The sequence below is a fragment of the Hyaena hyaena genome, unplaced genomic scaffold (assembly GCF_003009895.1).
Source record: "Hyaena hyaena isolate Hyena2069 unplaced genomic scaffold, ASM300989v1 scaffold_21, whole genome shotgun sequence".
Lineage (NCBI taxonomy): Eukaryota > Metazoa > Chordata > Mammalia > Carnivora > Hyaenidae > Hyaena > Hyaena hyaena.
The window spans coordinates 5,385,262-5,411,403 of record NW_024080653.1 but is presented as its reverse complement, the minus strand read 5'-3'; the positions used below and the strand labels follow the sequence as shown (position 1 = coordinate 5,411,403).

The 26,142-nt window shown below is 50.8% G+C and overlaps 1 protein-coding gene across 1 annotated transcript in view; it reads left to right on the top strand.

The window, feature by feature from the left end:
• The first annotated feature begins 707 nt into the window (after positions 1-707).
• The window catches only part of NPLOC4 (NPL4 homolog, ubiquitin recognition factor), a 62,098-nt gene continuing 36,663 nt past the window's right edge, over positions 708-26,142 (top strand). Inside the window, exons 1-9 of the mRNA XM_039226391.1 lie at positions 708-798; positions 4,438-4,518; positions 11,828-11,940; positions 16,545-16,721; positions 18,379-18,427; positions 19,130-19,224; positions 20,871-20,994; positions 22,280-22,459; positions 25,994-26,080. Of these exons, the coding sequence (XP_039082322.1) occupies positions 784-798; positions 4,438-4,518; positions 11,828-11,940; positions 16,545-16,721; positions 18,379-18,427; positions 19,130-19,224; positions 20,871-20,994; positions 22,280-22,459; positions 25,994-26,080 (921 nt within the window). The 5' untranslated portion in view covers positions 708-783. The remainder of the gene's footprint in view (positions 799-4,437; positions 4,519-11,827; positions 11,941-16,544; positions 16,722-18,378; positions 18,428-19,129; positions 19,225-20,870; positions 20,995-22,279; positions 22,460-25,993; positions 26,081-26,142) is intronic.

Genomic DNA, 26,142 nt, shown 5'->3' with positions numbered 1-26,142 from the left:
AGTTTTCATAACTTCGCCCACAGTCACGGGCAAGGTCCGCCATGGAGCTCGGAGGGCCCAGTGCAAAACGACGAGGGGGCCCTCGCTGAAAACCACGAAGGAAGAGTTACAAGCTGGTGGCAAGTGCTGAGCCCAGCACGGGCCCCTCTGCGCCGGTGGGTGGCCCGTGAGGCTGGCCCTGGCGGCGTATTTTGGAATCTTACGTCTCTGTGGCGAAGAAACGTTGACCTCAAATGCAGTTTAAATTCAGTTGTTTCCCTTCCGTCGGACTCCTGGCCGTGCCTTCTTTCGTTGTCCACAGACGAAGGGGCGATGTCCCCTTGCTGAAATCATTTCTCTATTTGCATGTGACCGGCAGGACGGCGGCATGTTACCTTCCCCAATTATAACGCAGCACGGACTGTTTCGCGGTGCGGCTCGAACTTTCCCCGCACCGCCCGCACGTCCAGGAAGCAGCGCGTCCCCGCGGCGTCCTTCCCGGGTGCCGGGCGGGACCCCGGGCTGCGCGCGCCACGCCGGCGCGGACTGGGGGCGCGCGCGTGCGCATGCGCGGGCCGTTGGCGGGCCGGAACTCAGTTTCGGGGCTGCGCGGCCGGCGGAGCGCGTTGGGCGAGGCGCCGGACGTCGCGGCGGTGGCGGCCGGCGGCGAAGCTGGAGCGACGGTGGCGGCGGCGGCGGGAGGCCGGGGCCGGGGCTGAGGCCGGGGCCGGGGCTGCGAGGCCCGCGGGGCGGCAGGCGGCGGCGGCGGCCCGGGGCTCGAGCCCGGAGGCGGGAGCGGCCGCCATGGCCGAGAGCATCGTGAGTGGGGCGGCAGCGGGAGTGGGGCGCCGGGATGAGGCAGCAGATTTACCGGCGCGGCCTGTGGGGCGGCGGAGCCCGCGTCCCGCCGCCGTCTCCCGGCTGGGGGCCCGCCGCGTCCCCGCCCGCCCCTCGTTCCGCTCCTCCCCGGCCGTTGGCGATGCGGGCCGCACGGGCTCCGCCGGCCGAGCCGGGCCGGGTGCGGGGCCGCGGGCCTTCCGCCACCACGTCCCCGGCGCGGGCCGGGCTGCGGGGCAGGGCTGCGGGGCGGCGGGCCCTCGGAGCTGAGGGGCGCCCCTGCTTGCGCACCCGGGCCGCGGAGGTGCCGGGTCAGAATCCTCGCGAGGAGAGCTCCATGTCCAGAGGGACCCTGGACGTGGGGTGCCGGGCGGGGGGCGCACGGCGGCTCGCCGCCTTCTGTCGCTCGATGGCAAGGACAGTTTGACAGCTACCTGTTTGAAAGGGGACGTTACAAAGGTTGACTTCACTTTTGACCAGGAATTAGGAATTGGAATGCCCCGCCCCGGCCCTGTGTCCCTTAAAGTAAAAGAAGTCCGTGGAAATGAGAAAAAAACGAAAAACAAAACAGTCCTGCCTTTACTTGTGGCAAGTTTCCTTTCAGAAGCAAATGTGGCTGGAAAAAAAGCAACAGACCGGGTGGACAGAAGAAATTTGGTTAACACTAAGGAATATTCGGGATTTCGGGGGAGGGGGGAGCAAGACCGTATTGGGTGGCAGATAATGGCTCTACTTCAGTGGTGTGATGGCCGCTGCAATTTTGCTCCGGGTCCTCACTGGCGTGGATTCTCCTGTCTGTGTGTCTTGGGTCTACAGGAAAGAGCTCTGGAGTTCAGGGCTTTCCTCTCTCCCTTCAGGGACCCTGGGTCTTCTCCATGTCTCTCAGCCTAGAGATGAGCAGAAGGAACAAATGGCCCAAGAGAAACTTAAGAGAAATTGACTCTTTTTTTTAAAATTTTTAAATTTTTTAAATTTTATTTCTGAGAGAGAGAGACAGCGTAAGCAGGGGACAGTCAGAGAGAGAGACACACACAATCTGAAGCAGCTCCAGGCTCCGAGCTGTCAACACAGAGCCCGACGCGGGGCTCGAACCCACAAACCGTGAGATCATGACCTGAGCCGAAGTTGGACACTTAACCAACTGAGCCACCCAGGTGCCCCTCTTTTTTTGTTTTTTTAATGTTTTTATTTTTGAGACCGTGCAAGCTGAGGAGGGGCCGAGAGAGAGGGAGACGGGAATCGAAGCGGGCTCCACTCTGACAGCACAGAGCCCCAGGTGGGGCTGGAACTCACAAGCGATGAGATCATGACCTGAGCCAAAGCCAGTTGCTTAGCTGACAGAGCCACCAGGCGTCCCTGTTGACTTCTTTTAAAATAAGAGTTCCTTGAGGCGCCTGGGGGGCTTAGTCGGTTAAGCGTCCGACTTTCCCTTAGGTCATGATCTCGCGGTTCGCGGGTTCGAGCCCCGCGTTGGGCTCTGTGCTGACTGCCAGCTCAGAGCCTGGAGCCTGTTTCAGAGTCTGTGTCTCCCTCTCTCTCTGACCCTCCCCTGCTCACGCTGTGTCTCTGTCTCTCTCTCTCTCTCCTAGAAGTAAATAAAAAAAATAAGAGTTCCTAATCATCAGTGACTTCTGAAAAAAGGATAAGAATTAGCATTCACACCTATTTTCACCCTCTCTTTAGTTTACTGTAATACTTTTAGTTCAAGTAGCCAGGGACAAACACGTTGTTTTAGAAAAGGCCATTTTTCTACTAGTGTGTATAAGGCTAGGTGAGAAACTGGGTGTAACTGATCCTTATCTTGGTAAATCTTGGACTCTCCAGGAAGTGCTCTGGGCTCATTTTCTTCTAGATCCTGAAACCTAAGTTACCGGGAGGCTGTGTGTATTTTATTTTGTAGCCTGTGTCAGAGACGGAGCTAGAACTTCCTTCAGTACAAATTATGTTTGTCTGTTGGAGTCAAATACTGGGCTTAGTTGAGAAACCTGGACTCTGCCGTGCCCTGTTGCATATGATCAAATAGAATGATGTCTCAAGCTTCAGAACTTTCCAGAAACATGTAAGCCTGACCTTTAGCTCCTCAACGGTCGAATGTCATGCTCTTGTTCCCAAGTGAACAGTCAAAGGGAGGGTCACAAAATCTCCCAAAGGGAAACGGTGCTCTTGTTAACAGGCCACCGTGTTGCAGACAGATTTCAGGAACAAACGGAAGTATTGATTTGTCTAATGCCCATGCTGTGCATTATGGAAACATTTTTCTAGGTGTTCAATCCAGAGTAAAGTAAGTAGAAATAAAAGTCACAAGAGTTTGTATTTGTCCTCCCTACTGATGAGTGAGAAAGTTAAACAGATGTCGTTAAGCAAACAGAAAATATTTTATGCTCTTAACGATTGGGATTTCATAAGAATTATTCAAAACAAAATCTTCGAAATTGAGAATAGTATGGAGGCAAAGCCTTTTCAGTCAAGTGAAAGAAAGTGAGAAAGACAGTCCAGCTAGTTTAGGAGAATCTAGATTATTCTTATTTTGTTTGATAGAAGCAGGGACGAGATCAAAAACCATTGTGGCATTTTGTTGTGTATCAGTGAAAAAAAATTTTTTTAATTAAAGTTTTTTTTTGGGGGGGGGAAGATTTTATTTTTAAGTAATCTCTACGCCCAAAGTGGAGCTTGAACCCACAACCCCAAGATCAAGAGTCCCATGCTCCTCTAATGGAGCCAGCTGGGTGCCTTCAGTGAAAATCTTTTTTTTTTTTTTTTTAAACAATGGCTTGTGACATTTCCACGTGTAAAGGGTTTTGTTGTTTGGTGTGTGTGTGTGTGTGTGTGGTTTTCTGTACAGCACACGGTGCAGTGGTTGCTGGGAGGGGAGTCCGCCCTTCTTTCCAGCTGTCCCTCAGGTGCTTAGAGCGCCGTCTTGGCGGCGGCGGCAGGGCATGTCCTTTCACGCTCCGGGACTGCGGCAGGACCAGGAACGTGTGCCGCGGCTGGGCCTGGCGGCTCCCCTCCCGAAGGACTTCGATTGGCATAAAAATCCGGTTCTGGAAAGTGATGCTCTTTGTGTGGGTCCAGGCCTGCTGGCCGGTTCCGGCTGCACAAAGAGATTTTTTTTTCCCCCTGCTAAGTTTGCTATGGTGTTAAACACTTTTATGTCTTCTTTTTGGTCTTTTTATTAAAGGCAACAAATTAGAAGATTTCCTGTGATTCTTTTAGATCACTCTACTTCTTGTGTACAGATTCTGAAACAAAGTGAGGTCTTTTTTAAAAAAGCCAGTTATTCACGGTTCATGGAGCAGTTTTTTCTTCCTGTTGTTTGTTGTTTTTGTAAATCTGAAGAGAAAAACGTGAAGTGGTTCAGATATCTTCCTGGTAGATAGTGGTTAAGAATTGAAGTATTTTTCTGAGTGAAATCGTAACAGGCTGTCTTCTTTCGTGTTGACGAATCTCCTCTACCTCAAGTTCATCTTTTAGAAATATTGGGCTGGGTGTTGCAAGGGGAAGGGTGAGGTTTGGCTGTAAGTTTCGGTGACCCAGATGCTGAGAGACTGCAGATGTCAGTCTCAGTAGTAGGTCAGGAGCTCACGAGTCTGTGCGGTAACCACCTTGTTTCATTTGTGACAGATAATCCGCGTCCAGTCCCCAGATGGTGTGAAGCGGATCACGGCCACCAAGAGAGAAACAGCTGCAGCGTTTCTGAAAAAGGTAGCCGTGGCCTGGGTGCTTGCTTCTTCCTCCCCAGCTGTTACCCCTTCCCCTCTGTACTCCTTTCTTCGTCCTTTCCTGATTCTGCCGGCTCCCTCATTCAGTCTCTTGCATTGCTTTTCTGTCCTGACTGATGCAGCATCAGACCGTGTCACGGCTGGCCATTGCTTACACTTGGAGGGCCGGGGGGCCGAAGGGAAGTGGAAAAATATTTCACGAGACTAGTATTTACGAGAATGAAAAATTGGAGAGTCAAAGACCTCAAGTGTCCATCAAAGGAGAATTGTTAAAAACATGTATGGAATGATCCACTTTGTTTAGAGAATTAGAGCCCCGGGCACAGATAATGTCGTGTGAGCACAGAATGTAATGGGACGGAGCGCAGCCAGACTTGAGGATAACCCAGGGAGGAGAGCCCTACGGTGAGGGGAGCGGCTTTTGCTTTATCCTTCATACCAGAGATCGGCAGACTGTGGCTCGTGGGTTGACCTAATTTCTTTTCCCCTCGGCACACGGCACACTCGTTGCATTTCCCTGACCTCCTATTTCTGTAAGTATAGTTTTATCAGAACACAGCCACACTCACTGGTTTATGTACTGTCTGGCTGCTTTTGAACTCTAATGATGAGCTGAGTAGTTGTGACAGAGACTATGACTTGCAAAAATATTTACTGCCTGGCCCTTTACGGGAAAAGTTGGCCCACTTTTATAGATTCTGTATTTGAATCTGTGGCAAACAGATTTTACCTTTGTAATAATAAATATTGTTTCTCATTTTCACAAATGTAGAAAGTTGTGGGGTTATAGAGTGTTATAGTCAGGGATCTTAGGTGTCATGTAGTCTAATCTTTCTTTTTTCACAAAGGTGGAAACTGAAAGCCTAGGAAGTAAACAGATTTGGGAGGGTCATTGGGCTATCATCTGTTAGTGGGGCCACAATACTTATTTGGGAATTTTTCTTTTTATTTATTTATTTATTTATTTATTTTTTAATTTCTACGAGAGAGAGAGAGACAGAGACAGAGACAGAGACAGCATGAGCAGGGGAGGGTCGGAGAGAGAGGGAGTCACAGACTGAAATAGGCTCCAGGCTCTGAGCTGGCAGTCAGCACAGAGCCCGACGCGGGGCCTGAACTCACGAACCGCGAGATCATGACCTAAGCGAAAGTCGGACGCTTAACCGACTGAGCCACCCAGGTGCCCCTGGGAATTTTTCTTTTAATGTTTGTTTATTTTTGAGAGAGACAGAGCATGAATGGGGGAGGGGCAGAGAGAGAGGGAAACAGAACCAGAAGCAGTTCCAGGCTCTGAGCCATCAGCACGGAGCCTGACACAGGGCCTGAACTCACAAACCCTTAGATAATGACCTGAGCCAAAGTCAGATGCTTAACTGACTGAGCCACTCAGGCGCCTGTGGTTTCTTCATTTTTTTTTAAATGTTAAAATGCTAATTTGCTTTTTTGAGAGAGACAGAGCGTGAGTTGAGGAGGAGCAGAGAAAGGGAGACCTAGAAACCAAAGCCGATTCCGAGCTGTCAGCATAGACCCTGGCGCGGGGCTGGACTCGGGAACCATGAGATCATGACCTGAGCCGAAGTCAGATGCTTAACCTACTGAGCCCCGCGGGCACCCCTGGGAAATTTGGTTTCTAAAAGGTAGTTCCTATCACGTGCCATAGCACCGCTTACGGGGTCATATTTGTAAGAATAAAAGGAAAGAGATTTAGATGCAATAGAGAGCAGAGAGGAGAATCTCTGAGTCTTAAGAAATTTCTAATTTCCTCCTCTTTGCTCTTTCAGTAGCAGCTGGCCATGGTCCGCTTGCTCCTAGGGGGTGGTGCTAGGGTGTGGTGCTTGCTGGAATTCTGGAGAGATCTTCGGAGACTGAGATTAAGCATTAAGTAGCTACCGCTTTAGGCAATTGCGTGATAAACACCAGCCATTAGAGTCCCGCATGCATTTCTTTTTCTTTTGTGGTGGATAAATTTTTTTAATGCTTATTCATTATTTTTAAAATTTTTTTAAACGCTTATTTGTTTTTTGAGAGACGGAGGCAGAGCAGGAACAGGGGAGGGGCAGAGAGAGAGGGAGACACAGAATCCCAAGCAGGCTCCAGGCTCTGAGCTGTCAGCCCAGAGCCCAACATGGGGCTGGAACTCACAGACTGTGAGATCATGACCTGAGCTGAAGTCGGACACTCAATTGACTGAGCCACCCAGGTGCCCCAATGTTTATTTTTGAGAGAGAGAAAAAGAGTGTGAGTGGAGGAAGGGGCAGAGAGAGAGGGAAACACAGAATCTGAAGCAGGATCCAGGCTCTGAGCTGTCAGCACAAAGCCTGATGTGGGGCTTGAACTCAAACTGAGATCATGACCTGAGCCAAAGTCAGATGCTTAAGTGTCTGAGCCACACAGGTGCCCCGTGGTAGAGAAATTTCTTAAATTTATAGTAACCACATAGGAGTATGATTTTGATTAAAAAAATTTTTTTAATGTTTTTATTTCTGAGAGAGAAAAATAGCATGAACAGGGGAGAGTCAGAGAGAGAGGGAGATGCAGAATTGGAAGCAGGCTCCAGGCTCTGAGCTGTCAGCACAGAGCCCGATGCAGGGCTCGAACCCACGAGTTGTGAGGGACGCTTATACAGCTGAGCCACCCGGGTGCCCGGATCGTACTTGTTTTCAATAATTAGTAATTTGGCTGTGTGTAGGTGGGTTTGAAGTGGCTTCCCTGTTCCCTCACAGACTTGTGTGTCGGTCACTGTGACCATTGCTGGTCCATCTTGCTGTCCCCACGACGGGCAGCCTTGATCCTACTCTAATATGTGGCATTATGCCCTCTAAGGAGTTCATGTCTGCAGTTGTGAAGAGGTGGGTGACGCGTAGCGGTTCTTACAGAATCTTAGGGCTCGTGGTTCTTTAGAGGCGGTCTGGTACTGCTTGTTCTGTGGATCATCAAACCTGAAAGGCCTCTTGGGCGGGTTTCCTGGCTGTCGCGCCCCACGGTGGCGCTCTTCCTTGCCTCTCGTGCACCTCAGCTCACGCTGCCGGGGCTGGTGTTGGCTCTGGGCTGTCCTGACTGACAGTCTGTGACCCGGTCCTTTCTCCTTCGTTTTTAACCATGAAGTAAAGTACATACTGAGAAGTGCTTGAAAATTGCAGACAGCCAAGTGACTGATGGTGAGGCAGACACTTAGGTCAAGGAGGGGCACCGCCAGCGCTCCAGAATCCGTCGGGCGGCCCTCCCCGCTGCCTCGGCTGTCTCTGCACTTGACAGGATGGCATCCCCGCTTTGCTGTGTTGTGTCACCTCCGCGTGCGTTCCTACACCTGACAGTTTAGTTTTGCCTGTTTCTGTATATAACGTAAATGGAATCATACTATGTATTCTCGTTACCTTCAATTATAAGTGTATTAATTTCATTATATACTATGTGTTTGGTTTTATTACCGTAATTAAACCGCAAAGTTTATTTCAGATCTGAATATAGAGTTTTTAAGATTTTGATGATGCTCTTGTGAGACTGTGCTCAGACTTTTGTTTTTAATGGTCAGTGCCTTGTGTTAGATTCCTGTATCTTCAGATAAAGAACTCAAAAGTTCACAGAAGCAGTTCATTGGAGTAGCGTAAAAAAAAGTACTACGTATATTTCTGTCGCTCTCAAAAGTGGGATTCGATGTATGTGAAGTCCTGTTGCTGGCTAGCACATTTGAAAGTGCGGCTGTATCTCAGTCCTAAAAGGAAGCATGATGCTCTGGTCATGCGGTCCTAGGGGACCCACCTTCACCCGAAGAGCTGGCTCTACAACAACCCCTACCCCACTTTAGAAACTCCTTTTCCTCCTGGGAGTATTTGGTGGCTTTCCCAAGGCTCACACTTCTGGTGAGCAAGCAAAAGCTTGCTCATTTTGGGGAATAGCTTGCAGGGCATTGCGTACAAACAACACGATGTGTTTGCAGAAAAGCGAAATGTCTTTAGTTTTTAGTCTTTTGCAGTTGAGAATACAAATTTCATGGTCTTAATTTGCTCGTGCTCTCCTTTATTAATGCCACTTTTATTTTTTATTTTTTTAATATTTTTTAGAGAAAGAGCAGGGAAGGGAAGGGGCAGAGAGATGGGGACAAAGTATCGGAAGCATGCTTTGTGCTGACAGAACACAACCGTGAGATCATGACCTGAGCCTTAGATACTTAACTGACTCAGCCACCCAGGCGCCCCTAGATGGCTCAGTAGGTTAAGTGTCCGACTTCGGCTCAGGTCATGATCTCACAGTTCGTGGGTTCGGGTCCCGCGTTGGGCTCTGTGCTGACAGCTCAGAGCCTGGAGCTTGTTTCAGATGCTGTATCTCCCTGTCTCTCTGACCTCCCCTGCTCACACTGTCTCTCTCTCTCTGTCAGAAATAAATAAAGCATTAAAAAAATAACAAAACAAAACAACAAAACCTGCTGAGCCCTCCAGGCACCCCTTATTAATGCCAGGTGTAGCTTGGAAAAAACCATATGTATTGTATCAAATACTTACTTTAAGTTTGTCTGATATAAAATCTTGTTTGAAGATCATTTCTTTTTTTTTTTTTTTTTAATGTTTTATTTAATTCTGAGAGAGAGAGAGGCAGCGTGAGCAGGGGAGGGTCAGAGAAAGAAGACGACACAGAATCCGAAGCAGGCTCCAGGCTCTGAGTTGGCTGTCAGCACAGAGCCTGATGTGGGGCTCCAGCCCACGAACCGTGAGATCATGACCTGAGCCAAAGTTGGACACCTAACCGACTGAGCCACCCAGGCGCCCCATGTCTGAAGACCATTTCTTAGGCTTTGAGAATTTCAGAATGACAATGTGGAGTTACTTGCAGTCCGTTTCTTTAAAATGAGTAGAGAGGGGCCTGGGTGGCTCAGTCGGTTAAGGGTCTGACTTTAGCTCAGGTCATGATCTCATGGTTTGTGAGTTCGAACCCCACATCGGGCTCTGTGCACTGACATGGTGAAGGCTGGTTGGGATTCTATTCTCTCTCTCGCTAAATAAATTAAAAAAATTTAAAACCGATTGTGAAACATTTAATGTGATGGCTTCCTGTTGTGTCGTTGAGAGCTCTTGTCGTACTTTTTGCCTTACGTGTTCTGCCAGTGTTTTTTCTGGTATGACCTGCATCTGGTGTCCTGTTCTTCAGCCTGGAGAATACCTCCTGGCACTTCCTGTCATGGAGACTTGCTGGTGACATGCTCTCTTAGCTTTTGGCCTGAAAACCTTTTTAGTTTGCCTTTGTATTTGAAGGGTATTTTTGCCAGATGCAGAAGTCTGAGTTGACAGATTTTTGTTCCCACTCAGCACTTTGAAGGCATCCTTCCATTGTCTTCTGGTCTCCATTGATCTCCTGCTGTCAGCGGTTTGAGCATGATGCATGCACCTAGGGGTGGTTTTTTCATGGATCCCACTTGGGATTTGCTGAACTTTCTGGATTTGTTACTCGGTTTGTTGCCAAATTTGAGGTTTTCAGCCATTTGCTCTTCAAATACTTTTCAGTTCTAGCCCAATTTTCTTTCCGTAGGATCATTAATTAGATGTTGTCCTAGGAGTTCTTGAAGGTTCTGTTCGTTTTTCTGACAAATCTCTGTCTTGAGGTCGTGGAGGCTCTAGTAATCCGTCGTCCAGTAAATTGACTCCTCTTCCTGCATCTCCCTTTGGCTGACAAGCCCAGCCGGTATTTTCCATTTCAGTTATTGGGTTTTTCTGTTGTAGAATTTCCATTTGATTATATTTTATCGTTTGTTTCTCTGCTGAGACTCTTGGTCATTCCAGCCTCTACCCTGCGGGCCCCGGAGTGTCGAGCCACAGCTCGGACTCCTCTCCTGGCCGGGTCTCCAGTGCCGACTGCCTGCCGATGCCTTCCCCAGGGCGCCTGGGTGGTGGAGGGAAGACCTGGCTTTCCCTTTAGTCTTCCTCCTCCTCGGCCCTCTTCCTTGCTTCCTTATAGGTGTGGCTTTCCCCCTGCTTCCGAGCCAGAAGCCTGAAAACCCGCCTGTGTCCTTCCTGTCCTTCACTCTGTTCCGTCCCTCATCCCAGCCATTAGCAAGGGCCGTCGATGATGAGAGCTGGAAGGTGCCCCACTCTCCGTCCCCAAGTCCTGGCCGTGTCTGAGCCCGTCTCTGGGCTCTCCTTCCTCTTCCCACTTTCAGACTGTCAGTGCCTTGGCAGCCCCTGCCCTGAGCCCCTGTGGCCCTGTGTGCTGGCTCTTGTCTCCCTTCCTGTTCTCGCCGTGACCGTTTCCTTCCTGCCTGCTGGGCTCTGGCCTCACTGGCCTCTCTCTCCCATCCCCTCCCTGCCTGCCGGCCTCTGTGCTGCTCCTGCTGGCTGCACTCTTCTTTCCCGGCTCTGAGCAGCAGTCTTCGACTCCTCCTCCGGGCCTCTGCTCACATGTGCTCCTCACAGAGGCCTGTCTGTCCTCCCGACTAGAGTGGCCTCTCCCGTGCTTCCCTCTCTTCCTTTCCTGCCATGGTGCTGACCTCGACCTGTGCTTCCTTCTCATCTGTTAACTTTCTCTCCCGCATTTGATGCTGAGGTCCTTGATGCCAGGAACCTTGTCTTTGTTTTTCACTGTTGTGTTCTGAGTGCCCAGGGTGGAGCCGGCGCATAGGACTGGTGAGTGAGCGAGTGAGTATTCTTGGTACCCACCTAGTGCCCAGCATCATAGACACTCGCTATCATTACAGACACAGGAGCATCGTTCTTCACTTCCGGCTTTCTTCTGTGAGGCTTCAATGTTGGAATTGATTTCAAAAGCAGAAATAAACTTTTCAGACATGGCCATGACTTTTGCTTGCATCAAACTCTTACACGTGTCATCCAGTCTTATCATTTACACAAAGCTTTGCTTTTGCTTGGCCACTTTTCTCATTTTACTTGACATCTGCGAGGGCAGTACAAATTTCCTCCCAGGAGAGCAAAATAACAAAAGAAGTTTGGTTCACAAGGAACAGTTTCTACATTTAGTGAGTGTTGGGGCACCTGGTTGGCTCAGTCAGTTGGGCGTCCGACTTCGGCTCAGGTCATGATCTCACGGTTTGTGGGTTCGAGCCCCGCGTCGGGCTCTGTGCTGACAGCTCAGAGCCTGGAGCCTGCTTCCGATTCTGTGTCTCCCTCTCTCTCTGACCCTCCCCTGCTCATGCTGTCTCTCTCTCTCCCTCTCTCAGAAATAAATAAAACATTACAAAAGTTAAAAAAAAAATTTTAGTGTTATCGTAACGTCTTCTGATATATATATGGCCCGAGTAGTGACACTCAACGTTTTTTTGAACCTCTGTTGTTTTCTGCTTGTTTTAGGTCGCAAAGGAGTTTGGCTTCCAAAATAATGGCTTCTCCGTTTACATCAATAGAAACAAGACTGGAGAGATAACTGCATCATCTACCAAATCCCTGAGTCTGCTCAAAATCAAGTAAGCGCCTTGGGGGGGTGACAGGGAGGGGAGGGAGTGACCCCAGTGGCCCACCGATTGCCCATTCCTTCTAATGCCACCGTGCACTGGCCAGCGCATAGGTGAGTGTGTTTCTTGCCGGGATTTCGGCAGTCGCACTGAATCTGCTCTTCCTCTTGTGCTGAGCTGATTGACTTGCAGATTCTGAGCTGTGTGTCACTGAGGAGAGAGAGTTATGGGTTTGGGGTGTGCACGCACCTGCACACTCAGCTCCTTCTTTGCAGAGAAGGACCTTGAATGTAGCCATGTGGAGCTCCGCCTCAGGGCTACTTGGCAGGTAGGAGGGGCCGTCGCCCACGCTGTATTTCTTGGTGGCATGACCCCCTCGAGCTCCTTAGTGCTGCTGTCATGTCAGGAGGGTTTCCAGGATGTAAGACTCTTATTGCGGCCGCTGCCTGTTGTTGTAGTTTAATTGGAGCTCAGCCACATCCATGATGTGCTGTAAGGGTATAGCTGAGTGATTGTGACAGACGGCATGGCCCATGAAGCCAAGAATATTTACTGTTTGGCTCTTTGCAGAGGAAGTTTGCTGACTCCTGTCTGAACTGTCGGGGCATACCTGCTCATGTGTCAGCGATTTCCATCCTCAGTGGTGAGCGTGGAGCTCTCCTGTCGGGGCTGCAGGCGTGTGGCTGCTGTGGTGATCGAGCTGGCTTTGCTGGCAGTCAGCCCTGTGTCTATTTACCAGTTAGAATAATAGGCTATTTTGACAATTGTGTGATCATTTTTAGGATCACGAATTAGTTCATCTAAGAGAAAAAATATGCAATTATAGCATTCATTCATTCATTCCTCAGCAAATATTTGTTGGGTACCTGCCACTCGCCTATTTCTGTAATTAGCTAAAGCCTTTCATTGTTGTTGATGTGCATTTCCCACAGGGGTGAGAGGTCGTCCTTCCTCTCAGCTTGTAAAGGGCTTTTGCATCTTGAGAATCACTTGTAAGCGTTCCATGGTTTGCATTCGAGAATCACTTGTAAGCGTCCCATGGTTTGCATTCATCTGGGCAAGTTGCTTAACCACCCTGGGCCTCGCCACCTTGGTCTGCACGTGGGTAGCAGTGCTGCCTTCACGTGGCTACGCGGTGCTTGCCCACAGCGGACGTGCGGGTGACACCTGTGTTATTGAAAACTATTTTGGGAGTGGATACAAGCAAGGGAGGTTACGGAGTGAAACACCTTTGAGAGAAAGTCCTCAAACTGTAGTGTCGTCATAGTTGTGCTATCCCAGGGGTGGGACCCCAGGGGTGGACAGCTCGGCCATCCTGAGGGGTCACTCGGAGGGGATGTCTTTGCGTGTCACCCTTGGGTGTATCTTTCCAGTGATAGTTGTACTGCTCATTGTCCAGCTTGGGTCTGACCTTGAGGGCTTACGTTCTGTCTTACCTGATGCAGGTCTTTGGGCAGGAGTGACAGTCCTCTCCTTGACCTTGGCCTCTCCGCTTCTTCTGGCCTCTGGGGTTGTGATCTAGTTTGCTGGATTCTGTTGTTTGTATCCGATCCTTTTTTCACTCCGGCTGCTTTTATGACCTGTGTCTCGGGTCCTGGTTTCTGCCTGACCTGTCCGGGTATGGATTCTTGTTCGTTTAATCTTGCCTCATGAATGTTGTTTCCTGTACCTGCAGATCAGGCCTGCAGAATTTGTGGCCATTATCTCTTTAAATGTCACTTCTCCCCAGTTCTCATTTTTATTTCAATGATTACATTTTTCATTTTTAAAACAATTTTTTAAAATATTATTATCAAGACAGAAACACAGCATGAGTGGGGGAGGGGTCAGAGAGAGAGGGAGACACAGAATCTGTAATAGGCTCCAGACTCTGAGTTGTCAGCACAGAGCCCGACGCGGGGCTCGTACCCACGAACCGTGAGATCATGACCTGAGCCGAAGTCGGACGCTCAACCGACTGAGGCACCCAGGCGCCTCACATTTTTCATTTTTTTTTTTTTTTTAACGTTTTATTTATTTCTAGGAGAGAGAGAGACAGCGTGAGCAGGGGAGGGTCAGAGAGAGAGGGAGTCACAGACTGATACAGGCTCCAGGCTCTGAGCTGGCAGTCAGCACAGAGCCTGACGCGGGGCTCGAACCCACGATCCGTGAGATCATGACCTAAGCGAAAGTCGGACGCTTAACCGACTAAGCCACCCAGGCGCCCCACATTTTTCATTTTTAAAATACTTGATTTGATTTCTTTTCAGACGCAGCTGTTAGCAACATGCGCTCATGGGAGCCCTGCTGCTCTCACACCAGCCTCCAGGCTTCCGGTGAGGAGCGTCGGGCTCCCCGGGGGATCCTCTTGAGTCATGGGGTGTCTGTCGTCTGTCTCCCCCGTGTGGAATGGGGTGCGCTGTTGCTGGAGCTGTCCGCGCTTGTCTGGCCTGTGTGTATGAGGGGGATTCGGGAGCATATATCAGACCTGCGGCCCCTGCCACCCTGCTTTCCTGACGCCCTTGTCATTGGAGCGTTCTTGCTGCTCGTGCTTTTTCCATCTCCTTTCTGTTGAACGTTCTGTGGCAGTTTGCATTCCAAGTCGTGTAATTCCAGATCTGAAGTCCTCAGTCCTCTAATTCTGGTATTGTCATCTCTGCCCACTGGTGCGCGTGGTGGCTGGGTTCTCTCCTCCATTTAGTGACCCTTTTTTGAGAGCTTGTAATTGACCAAACTTGGTCTTGGGGCGCCCTGGAGGGCTGTAGGGGAGGAGGCCTGCGCTTGCTTCTTTTGGCGCAAGGGGGCCCGTGCACCCGGCGGACCTTTGAGTTCATTTCTGCCTTGGGGCTTCCTGAGCCAGGTGGCAGCCCTGGTCCCCTCCCCGAACCCCGGGTGCGTGCGGCAAGCAGGCCTTTGGTTTCAGACTCTCAGAGTGACCACAGCATAGCGGGTGGAGGAGGACAGGATTCCTCCTTGGTTTCTGCTTTCAGCCAGTGATTTCTCCCAGCTGTGGAGACGCCTGGCCTTATGTGGCCTTTCAGGCCGGGCAGCCCGCTCCGGGCAGGCAGGCTCAAGGCCGCGCCTCCTGTTGCCCAGAGAGTGACGGTGTAAGCCAAGCCTGTCGTGCAGCGTTCTCTCCCTGTTCTGGTTTCAGTTATTGTGGGCTGTTGAGCCCCTGGGGGAGCCTGTACTGTGTCCAGAGCTCCGCGGCGCGTGTTGGAGCAGGTCTTTCAGAGCCGAAGCGGCGGCTGAACCGAGAATTCCGCAGCTGGGGGTGTTGAGGGATGTCCGGCCCCTTGCTAGAAACAGAGGCTTCTAGTTGGAGTTTGGCAGGTGTATCGCCCCTGGGTCAGGGAGGGGGCAGAGGGGAGAAGTGACCTGCCACAGGGCTGTAGCCAAGCCTCTTAGTGGCCCGTGTCCCTGGTGCCTGTGCTTGAGGCCTGCTCGCCCTCGCTCGGTCTGTGGGGTCAGCGGTGTGGCAGGCTGTCCCTTCCGTCTTCGGGAGCTCGGGGTTTACCACATGTAGTGCCGTGTCTGGACGCTGCGTGTGAGTGGGGATGTCCTGTGCCTCAGGCCTGGGGGCTCGGCTGTGCTACCCAGGTCCCGCAGTGAGTCAGCCGTGTGAGTGGGTAAAGATAAGAGAGCGTAACTTACTTGGGAAATGATAAGACAGTCAAACTCTGCTGTTTGAAATGTGAATTGTGCAGCCTCTTTGGAGAGTGGTAGCTTCAGTGGCTTTAGAAACCAACGGAAACCCTCCTCGTGGGGCCATGCTTGCAAATGTGCCCTGTGGAAGTAAAGCCACACAGCTGCCTGCCTTTGGTTACTTCCTCAAGTGGTGTCCATGATGGCACACAGCTGTCAGTGTGGATGCTGTCAGCGTGGGAGTGACAGGGTAAGCTGGGAGGCGGGCTCCCTGGGGAGTGCAGTCCTTCGAAGCGGTGATCAGACACAGACCATGTCTGGAGGGATCTCAGGTGAGGTGTTGAGAAAAGCAGATGCAAAATGTACATCTTTGGTAACCTCGTTTTTATTAGGCAGTGACATACGTGTCTGTGCACATGTGTGGGGGGATGAGGGTGCACACAGAGAAGGAAATGGAAGGCTGTGTACTAGGTGGACAGGATGGAGGGGTGCTGAATAGTAGACGGTAAGGAATGAACAAAAAAAAAGTGGGAGCCAAGCCCAGCGTGAGCAGGGGAGAAGGCCACCCATAGGGCGAGTATACGTGTCTTGACTGCGAGAGAAGTCACGCTTACAGAGCACCTGCTCTGACCTTGAGAGTGGTAGGGACTGTGGACGCGCTGCATGGGGAGAGCTCTGGGCTCCTAGAATTATTATTATTTTTTTATTGTTTTTTTTATTTTTGAGAGAGAGAAAGAGTGTGAGCAGGGGAGGGGCAGAGAGAGAGGGAGACACAGAATCTGAAACAGGCTCCAGGCTCTGAGCTGTCAGCACAGGGCCCATCGTGGGGCTCAAACCCATGAACTGTGAGATCATGACCTGAGCTGAAGTCGGACGCTTAACCGACTGAGCCACCCAGACGTGGGCTCCTAGAATTAGAAGACTCACCGTTTGGGCTCTCAGGGAGGCTGAATGCCAGAGGGCCTCACATGTGACCGCTCTTCCCCCGACAGGCATGGAGATCTGCTGTTCCTCTTCCCTTCGGGCCTCGCGGGGCCCTCGTCAGAAATGGAGACGTCGGCCCCGCTGGGGTTGAAGGCCTGCGGTGCTCCCAACGTGGTAGAAGATGAGATCGACCAGTACCTCAGCAGGCAGGATGGGAAGATCTACCGAAGCCGCGACCCCCAGCTGTAAGTGTGCTGGCGCCGCGGGGGGCAGGGCTTGGACGGGCCGCGTTAGAGAGCGGCCTACGAAGTAATGCACGTTCCGGGTTCAACCCTCTGTGGTTAGGTGACATTTCACTCCAGGTTATCTTCGAAGCTTTTTCCTACTGTGTGAGTCTCCAGGTGTGTTGTCACACGTGCTTTAAAAGTTTTCAGGTGTTTGGAACTAAGAGATCTGGAAGAAGGGAGGGAACTGGCACCGAGCCTTTCCCAAGACGCACTCCCGAGACCCTTGCCCGCCATGCTGTGGGCACAGTGGGGCCAGCGTGCAGAAGGGGGGATGACGCCTGGGCACCTGGCAGTGTTAGGTCTGGTCAGGTCCCCTCGTTGACTTACAGTAGGGACATTTCAACAGCACATCCACACAGTACGTTCTTCCCATTCTTTTCGGCGCATGTCCGTCTGCTGGAGATGCTGCTCCTCGTCCACACGCTTCCCTTCCACCCGGGGTGACACAGGACGGCTATGCTTGGGTGCATTTGTGTAGTTTTAGTTTTTTGCAGTTCTTTTAAAGAAACCAGTTAGAGACATGGGAGCTGACCCTCCATGATGTGACGTCTGGGGGAAGGCTGATGTTCCTGCACTAGAGCCTTTGGTACCACACCGCTCCGTAAGCCACACTGGGATTCTAAGTGCTGCCTTAGCAACTCACAGGACTTAGATTAAAGAGCCCCAGAGGGTGCTTGGCTGCAGCTAGCGTGGGGCTGCTTCACAGCCACAGCCGCCAGCCTGTGTGCCTCTTCCATTTGCATTTCCTCCCTGGGAGCCCACCCCGGCCCCCCATTATCTGTGGCTTCGGGACTTCATTAGGCATCTCTCACGGGGTGCTGTGTGCCTCCTGGCCTGCCCTCTGTGAGAGCCTGCCCGTTAGAGCCAGGCTGTCTCTACTCTGAGGTAGAATGCACATGCGTCCAGGAGTTCTGACCCCGCTTAGAAAAGGACTGGGTTGAGCCTAGAGGGACAGCCACTTGGCTTTCCCAGCAGCCCATCCCCGCCCTCCTCACTGGGGCACCTTGTGCTGTCACCCCACACTTGTGGGTCTTCTGAGGCTTCTCTGAGATGGTTGAAACCCATGGAGCCAGGCATCCTCCGTGCAGTTCCCAACACGTGCACAAAGTGGGTATCTTCCAGACTGGAGTGACCTGTGTTCCACGGAGAAGGGTTTTGCCACGTCCACATCCCAGCTTTGTTAGCATTTACTTAATGTCTGTTGAAATTGGTTTTAAGTCCATTCACTTAAGTTTTTATTTGGTGTCATTTTAAACAGTTAGTGTCCATAGATTTGATGTCCTGGTGAATTTTTTCTAATAACACATCCAAATAAATATTAAACTATTACATTACAGTAAAAATGTTCACATTCCATCTAAAATAATTCTGCACAGCAGGCGCCTGGCTGGCTCAGTAAGCAGAGCGTTCGATTCTTGATCTCGGGGTCGTGAGTTCAAGCTCCATGTTGGGTGCAGCGTTTACTTAAATAAATAAAAAATAAATAAAATAATCCCACAAAGGTGGGGAAAAACTTTTAGGTTTGGCATGCACTTTAAATATCAAAAACATTGGGAGGCAGCAACAGTAAAGTAAGCCTACTAATCACCGTGCTTCTGTTGCCTTGTGCTCTCAGGTGCCGACACGGCCCCCTGGGGAAATGTGTGCACTGTGTTCCGCTAGAGGTGAGAGTGCGCGGCGTAAGTTCCAGGCTGGCGGGAGGGGCCGCTTCCCAGAGGGTGTTTGGTGCTCGCCCTGGGCCTGGCGTTCCCGCTGATGCAAGCCGCGTGAAGAGGGCCGGCCTGTATTTATGGCAGTGACCTTCTGGGTGGGTTATGAATGGCTGATGCGTTTGTTTTGCTGTGATGAAGGGGTGATGTTCAGGGGCCTCCCCGGACAATCCTTCTAAAACCTGACGCATAGCTGGGGCTGGCGTTTTCTGTGCTCATCTTTGTTTTGATTTACTTCTCCCTGAGTCGCCTGCCTTCCTCCTGATTTGTCTTGGTGAGATTGAGAGTTACCGTAATAATGCTGACTGGTAGCTGGTTACTGCTGAATTTACAGCAGCAAGGCCAACTGATTTTCTTCGTGAGCCTCCTCTTCATCTTGTGACTTCTCCCCCCCCCCCAAAAAAAATACCTTTCCTAATAGTTACTTGACCTAGAGCATTTTGTATTTACTAGATACTTACTTTAATCTTGGGAAGATAGTTGGTACACAAGGAAACCTTTGGTTCTGACCTAGATCGATAGGTGAGAAGCAAGCCCCTGTTCTATCCTGCTGCCCTTTACGGGGCCTGGCTTGACCCCTGAGCGCGGCAGGCGCATGGCTGCCTGCCTCTCACGCCCACAAGTGCGGGACCAAACTGACTGTGTGTGTTTTGGCAGCCGTTCGACGAGGACTACCTGAACCACCTCGAACCTCCTGTGAAGCACATGTCCTTCCACGCCTACATCCGAAAGCTGACCGGGGGGGCCGACAAGTAAGCAGCCTGAGCACAGTTAGGCTGTGCTGGTGGGACTCCGGCGGGGGTCCGGCGTGTGGAAGCTCCTTTTGCGTGTCTGGCAGGTTTTACTTAAAGCCCATGAGTAAATGCATGAGAAAAGTAAGGATCGAGGTCTGGGCACAGAACATTTGAATTTGTGGCTTTTGCGCTGATTCTAGAAAAGAAACAGGTGGGTGGAGCCTCTGATGTCCTGTCACGATCCAGGCCCGGAGTGGCAGCAGATGCCAAGCTAGCAGTGGTCACTGGAGGCCCCCAGGGTCTGTCCCGCTTCCCCCAGACACGTGGCGCCCCGGCAGCTTAGTTGTGCGTGAAGGTGCAGGAGATAAGGCGACGTGATGGGGGTTGGTTGTGGAGAGTGGGCTCATCCTCTGCTTTTCGGAAAACCAGAACCACCCCGTGGTTATCTGGGCTCGCTTGTTCCACAGCCCCCATCGGCCCTTTGCCCTGGAGCCTACCTCTTAGCAGCTTGATTTCCCGGCTGTCGTCGGGGCTGGCGCAACGGTGCCTCAGCAGGTGCCGGCCACAGACTCGGCTCCCTGGGTGCAGGCTCAGCTCCGAGTGCAGGCTGGGACAGTGGCTGGGAGCGGCTGACTGAGAGCATTTTGGTGTCTTGTAAGCCATGTCAGGTACTTGCCTGTGTGACCCCTTTCCGTTAAGTATATGTTCACCTTCCCAGAAAGTAATGGACTTCCTACCATGATTTTCTCATTTCCATCAGTGCAGCAGGAGGAGAGGGTGGCTGAAGCCAAGTCAGCAACATTTTGTGAAGAATGTCCTGTGGCCTGATTGTAGTTTTTCTCTGACAACCTGCTGACATCCTAAAAGGAGTTTTTACAAAAGTTAGACCAGGAGGAAAAAAAACCCAACCAGAAACCCACTCTTGCCTGTCGGTGGGGTAAACCTCGAACTTCCTGGACTAGGGAGTGAGTAGAGATTTTGTTGCGTTGAAATCCATCAGCCTTGCCAACATTTGTAGCTGTCGCTGACATGCAGACTGGTGGCGGTCACTGCTTCCCAGGGGCCCGCGGGCCAGCGTGCTGTGGGCCTGTGAAGACAGGATTGAGTACCTGGACCGTTTGTCAGTGGGAAGCTGGCAAAGGGTCAAGGCACGTGTGCACGTTCATGCCACGTCTGGATGGGGCACTGGCTTCCTCACCAGATAGTCTTTACTCCAGCTGAAAGCCAGGGGAAGACGCCTTTGTTACGTACCCTCGTCCGGGTTCTTCCCTGTGATTCAGAATTTTTTTACAATCGTCCAAGTACTGAACTTGTGACATAGATGCTGCTGATGGGTTAACGAACCTTAAAAACTAGCTTTGTTTCCTCTGAGTGGCACAGGTTAGAGCAGTAGATACTTAACAGTGTCCTTGAAAACCTTCATGGGTGTTAGTGACAGACGCTGAAAACGGAGACTCGGGGGATAGGTGTGCGGTCCTCCGAGCCGGCGTGTGCAGGACAGAAGCGGGGCCGGTTCTCGGCACGCTCCCCGGGCTGCCACCTCCGTACGCTTCACTCTTTAGAACGCTCGTCAGGAGGTGTAGGATATTTGTCATGTGATTTCCAGTTTTTTGCTAAACTTTTCACTCTTGGAATGTTTAATTAAGTTGCCTCTTCTTGCTCAGGGGGAAATTTGTTGCTCTGGAGAACATCAGCTGCAAAATTAAATCAGGATGCGAGGGACACCTTCCATGGCCTAACGGCATCTGTACCAAGTGCCAGCCAAGTGCCATCACGCTGAACAGACAGGTGAGCTGTTTGCTGTGTCCGTCCAGAGAGCAGAAAGCAGTAGGTTTATTTTCACGGCTCAGAAATGAACATTTCCAGAAGGGGCCATCCTTGGAGGGAGCTGCCACTGGCAGGGTGCAAGTTCAAGTGCACTTTCAAGTCATACACTGGAAGTGTTATTTGTGAGATCTCTAGCTGTTTTAGGCGGGGGTGGGGGGTGGGGGTTGGGAGCATCTTTAGTTTTCTCTTTTGTTGGCTTGTGTGGAAATAGAATTTTCTTGGTAACTGTTTAAAATGCTCCATGGTTGCAACTTTGCCTTCTGGGAGCTGGTAACCAAACTGTCCTGGAGCCCCCTGGGAGCATCTGCCCAGGCCAGGTGAAGAAGGGAGCTGGACTCTGGAAGGAGGAGGAGACCAGGGAAAGCTGCATGCAGTAGCCCGGCCTCTTCCCTTCTGGTCTCCATGCTCACCTGGCCTTCCCTGCACTGCTGGCCCACGTTTCCTCAGAAGGTTCTCCACGGCCTTTGTGACTGCCTTGGAACGGCTTTCTTTCTCCTCTTTCTTCTCTTCTCTTCCCTTCCCTTGCCCCCCACTCCTTCTCTTTTTTGAAAACTAATTTTTGTGCCAGAGATTGTGAAAACATGCCTTTTAGGTGAAATCCCAGTAAGATTAATTTGAATTAATTTACTGGGGAATCCCATCTCTACCCACCTACCCTCTAGAATCTCAAGGGCAGAGCACAGTCTTTTTTTTTTTTTTTTTTTTAGTATTTCTGAGGGGCACCTGGGTGGCTCAGTCGGTTGGGCGTCCGACTTCGGCTCAGGTCATGATCTCACGGTTCGTGGGTTCGACTCCCGTGTCAGGCTCTGTGCTGACAGCTCAGAGCCTGGAGCCTCCTACGGATTCTGTGTCTTTCTCTCAGCCCCTCCCCTATTCATATTCTTTCTCTGTCTCAAAAATATATAAACATTAAAAAATAATACTTATTTCTGAGAAAGAGAGAGAGACAGCGTGAGCAGGGGAGGGGCAGAGAGAAAGACACAGAATCCGTAGCAGGCTCCAGGCTCTGAGCTGTCAGCACAGAGGCCGACGCGGGAGTCGAACCCACGAACCGTGAGATCGTGACCTGAGCTGAAGTCGGACGCTTAACTGACTGAGCCATGACTGAGCCACCTGGGCACCCCCACAGAGCGCATTCTTAAAATGTGCGTGAAGAGCTAGGCGAAGGAAATTTTTGAATGGTTTAGACTAGGAACATATTTATTACTGAGCGAGTGTTTTCATTAGTCTATTGTTTGCTCTACAGAAATACAGACACGTGGACAATATCATGTTTGAGAATCACACGGTTGCTGATCGCTTCCTTGACTTCTGGAGGAAGACAGGGAACCAGCACTTCGGGTATTTGTATGGACGGTACACAGAGCACAAAGACATTCCTCTTGGCATCAGGGCCGAAGTGGCTGCAATTTATGAGCCTCCTCAGGTAGGCAGGCACGGGGTCCGTGGGCCTCTTTGGGGCTCTGCTCTGAAGGCTGGGCGGGGCTCTCAGTTCGGACTTCATTTCATTCCTTTTGCTTTATCATTTCCCATTCCATCTCCGTCTCTGTCTACACAGACACACACACACAGACACACCGTATTTGTTTTCCAAATTCTTGGAGGCTAAGCTCATGGCCCCTAAACATTCCAGTGTGCCTTTCCAACGCATAAGGATGTCTTCTTACCTGGTAACAGGTACGTCTGTCAGCTTCAGTGAGTTGAGCATTGGTGCCATGTTGTCATCTGTGCCCTGTGTTCCACTTCTGTCGGTTGTCCCCAAGTGCCACACGGCTGCCCTCCCCCTTCTCATTCTGTAGCTCCTTCCCCTATGCCTGTGGGCAGCTGGCTCAGAAATGATGGAGCCAGAGGGGCTTTACCCTGCGTCACACACACAGCTGTCTTAGAATGACAGCACCACAATTACCACCCGTGTAGGACTGGAAACTGGTTTTGGTGGAAGGAGGAGGGTCCTTAGGGTGTGTCTCACGAGGGACCAGCAATCAAATACTGTTTTGAAGTCACTTGGAAAGTCCTCTTTTAAGGACTATGTCATCAATTAGTTAACATTTGTTTTATTTATGTTCATTTGTTTTATTTGCAGTATTTAGGGATCAGTTTTATGTACATCAGTTTTTTTTAACGTTTTTATTTATTTTTGAGAGAGAGAGACAGCGTGAGCAGGGGAGGGTCAGAAAGAGAGGGAGACACAGAATCGGAAGCAGGCTCCAGGCTCTGAGCTGTCAGCACAGAGCCCGACGCCGGGCTTGAACTCACAAACCGTGAGATCGTGACCTGAGCCGAAGTCGGCCGCCCAACCGACTGAGCCACCCAGGCACCTTGCACTTGCTTCCAGTTCTGTCTCTCCCTCTCTCTCTGACCCTGCCCTGCTCACGTGGTCTCTCTCTCTCTCAGAAATAAATAAAAACGTTAAAAAAAAATACATAGTATGAAGTACTTATATAGTGTATTTCATCATAAATAATTATTCAAAAGGTGAAAACTGTAAACATGGAACCCAAGTGTGTGATACACATGCTAGAAGACTTGGGGAGGGTGTGCTTGTGTCTTTAGTTCCCTGTGAAATACAACAAGAAACTAGCATGGCTTGAGGGGTGGCCAGAATAGTAAGTGTTAGTGGCTGGGTCTAAATAGTGGCTATATGAGTCCTCACTGTGAAATTCTTTAAACTCTGCTGTATGTTTGAAAAATTCTTTAAGTGTTTATTTATTTATTCTGAGAGAGAATGAGCGAAATATGGGCAGGGGAGGGGCAGAGAGGGAGAGAGAGAATCCCAAGCAGGCTTCACACTCCATTTGGAGCCTGACAGCACGGCTCGATCCCAACCATGAGATCACCACCTGAGCCAAAATCAAGAGTCAGACACTAGACCAGCTGAGCCACCCACAGGCCCCTATGTTTGAAGTTTTTGATTAAAATGTTGGAAAAGAGGGGCGCCTGGGTGGCTTAGTCGGTTAAGCGTCCGACTTTCGCTTAGGTCATGATCTCACGGTTCATGGGTTCGGGCCCCGCGTCGGGCTCTGTGCTGCCTGCCAGCTCAGAGCCTGGAGCCTGTTTCAGTCTGTGACTCCCTCTCTCTCTGACCCTCCCCTGCTCACGCTGTCTCTCTCTCTCTCTCTCTCCTAGAAATAAATAAAACATTTAAAAAATAATAATAATAAAATAAAATACAGTCTTGCCTTTAAAAAAAAAAAATGTTGGAAAAGAAAAAAGTGCACATTTCCAAAGATCTACAAACAAGGCACCCCCTTCATCCTGTCCCTTTCTTTCCAAAATATTTGGTTGAGACTTCTAAAATTTGAGTTTTTAAAATATAAGCAAACATACAGATATTCATGCTGTTCTCCTGCTTTGGGTGTATGCCCAGCACACTCACCTTTGTCACCTTGCACTGTGTTCTGTTCATCAGTCCATGACCCACCGACTTTTCTTTTTTTTTTAACGTTTATTTATTTTTGAGGCAGAGCGAGACGGAGTGTGAGCAGGGAAGGGGCAGAGAGAGAGAGGAGACACAATCTCAAGCAGGCTCCATCCAGGCTCTGAGCTGTCAGCACAGAGCCCGAGACCCACCGACTTCTTAAAGGTCTGAAAGTGCAGGCCCCGTCGCCACGGACGTGTGCAGGTGCATGGGTCTTGCACAAGTGCCGTTGTCTCCCTGGCTGTACTTAACGCAAGTCCTGAGTGTAGTCTGCACCCCTTTGTTCATTTCCGTATTTACTGAGAGCTGCAGAGGAAGCGTTTGAGTGAGCCTCTGGGCTGCTCCTTGAACGGGGGTCGCTAGGTGGCGACAGAGGCCCTGCCCAAGAGCCCCAATTACGGGGGTTGCTTAACAGCGAGGGCTAAGTGTCCTGTAATGAGGAGGCTTTTTGGAAGCGTGGCATGTTCACATTGGGTTTTGTACAAGGTCTCTTCTGTGAGGAGTTCGGCAGGCCTCAGGCATATGATGGGATTAAAAACGGAAACAAACCTCTGTCGTCCATACTAACAGCGTCATCATCCTGGAGGTGACACCACTGACCTCCAATAACATCCAGTTCGTTAGAAGTTGAGGCTCTTGCTGTGACAGGTCATGAAACCAGATACTTAGATTTGTCTTGAGTTTGTCATGTGCCCCGTGCCCGCAGGTGTTGATGATCTCCATATGCTAATACTCGACAACGGAAAGTTCTTGTGTTGTTTTGCCAGAATTTGACTAATTTACAAGGATGTACCCAATTAGTATAACTTGGTTTGGGTAACCTTCCCTCTTCTGTCCCTGTGGCTGGGGTTCCTGCTAGATATGATACTGATTAATGACCTTCAAGCTGCATTTCAGTGCAGCCTCCTTCCACTGCAGGAAATCGGGGTCCTGTGGCCAGTTTAGGTTGTGTGTGAGCCAGCCAGAGTCCAAGCCCGCCTACGGCCCCGAGCTGGCTGCTCTGCTCAGCACGCAGCAGGTCACGGTTTCCTTTCCTTAGGGTGTGCGTGTCTGTCACTACTCACTCGGTACCTTGCCTGTGAAGCGGAGCACAATCTGTGCAAAACTGCACACACAGTTTCCTCGCCTGTTTTCTGGAGACCTGTTACATTCCAGCTTAAATCTTGCCTAATCTGGCCAAACCTGTTGGGAAGGCAACTGTTTACTTGAGGGAGTTTTGAAAACGACTTTCCCAGTGAAGGAACCCCCTAGAAAAATGTGTAGAGAACCTTGCTCATCCCTGAGAGCAGCCACATACTTGATAAGGGACCGTGATGGAAGCTATCTTGTCCTCTCCGAGTCTGGATTGGAAAGCGCCGTGCAGCCTGGGGAGGGGTCAAGCCCCCGGGCTGGGTTTTAGCTGGATGTCCACCTGCTGCTGTTGCTGCCATAACTCCTTATGTCGGCAGCGGGTAGAGCTGTGCACCCTTGGGACTCCTGAACTGGAGAGGGGTGGCCGTGGGCTCCTCTGACGTGGGTCTTCTCCCTTTACTGCCCCAACAGATTGGCACACAGAACAGCCTGGAGCTTCTGGAAGACCCGAAAGCTGAGGTTGTGGATGAAATTGCTGCCAAGCTTGGCCTGAGGAAGGTACGGAGGCATTCTGCCGGCCTTTGATGGGGGGGCCGAGGCTCTCTGTTGGGGACAGCAGG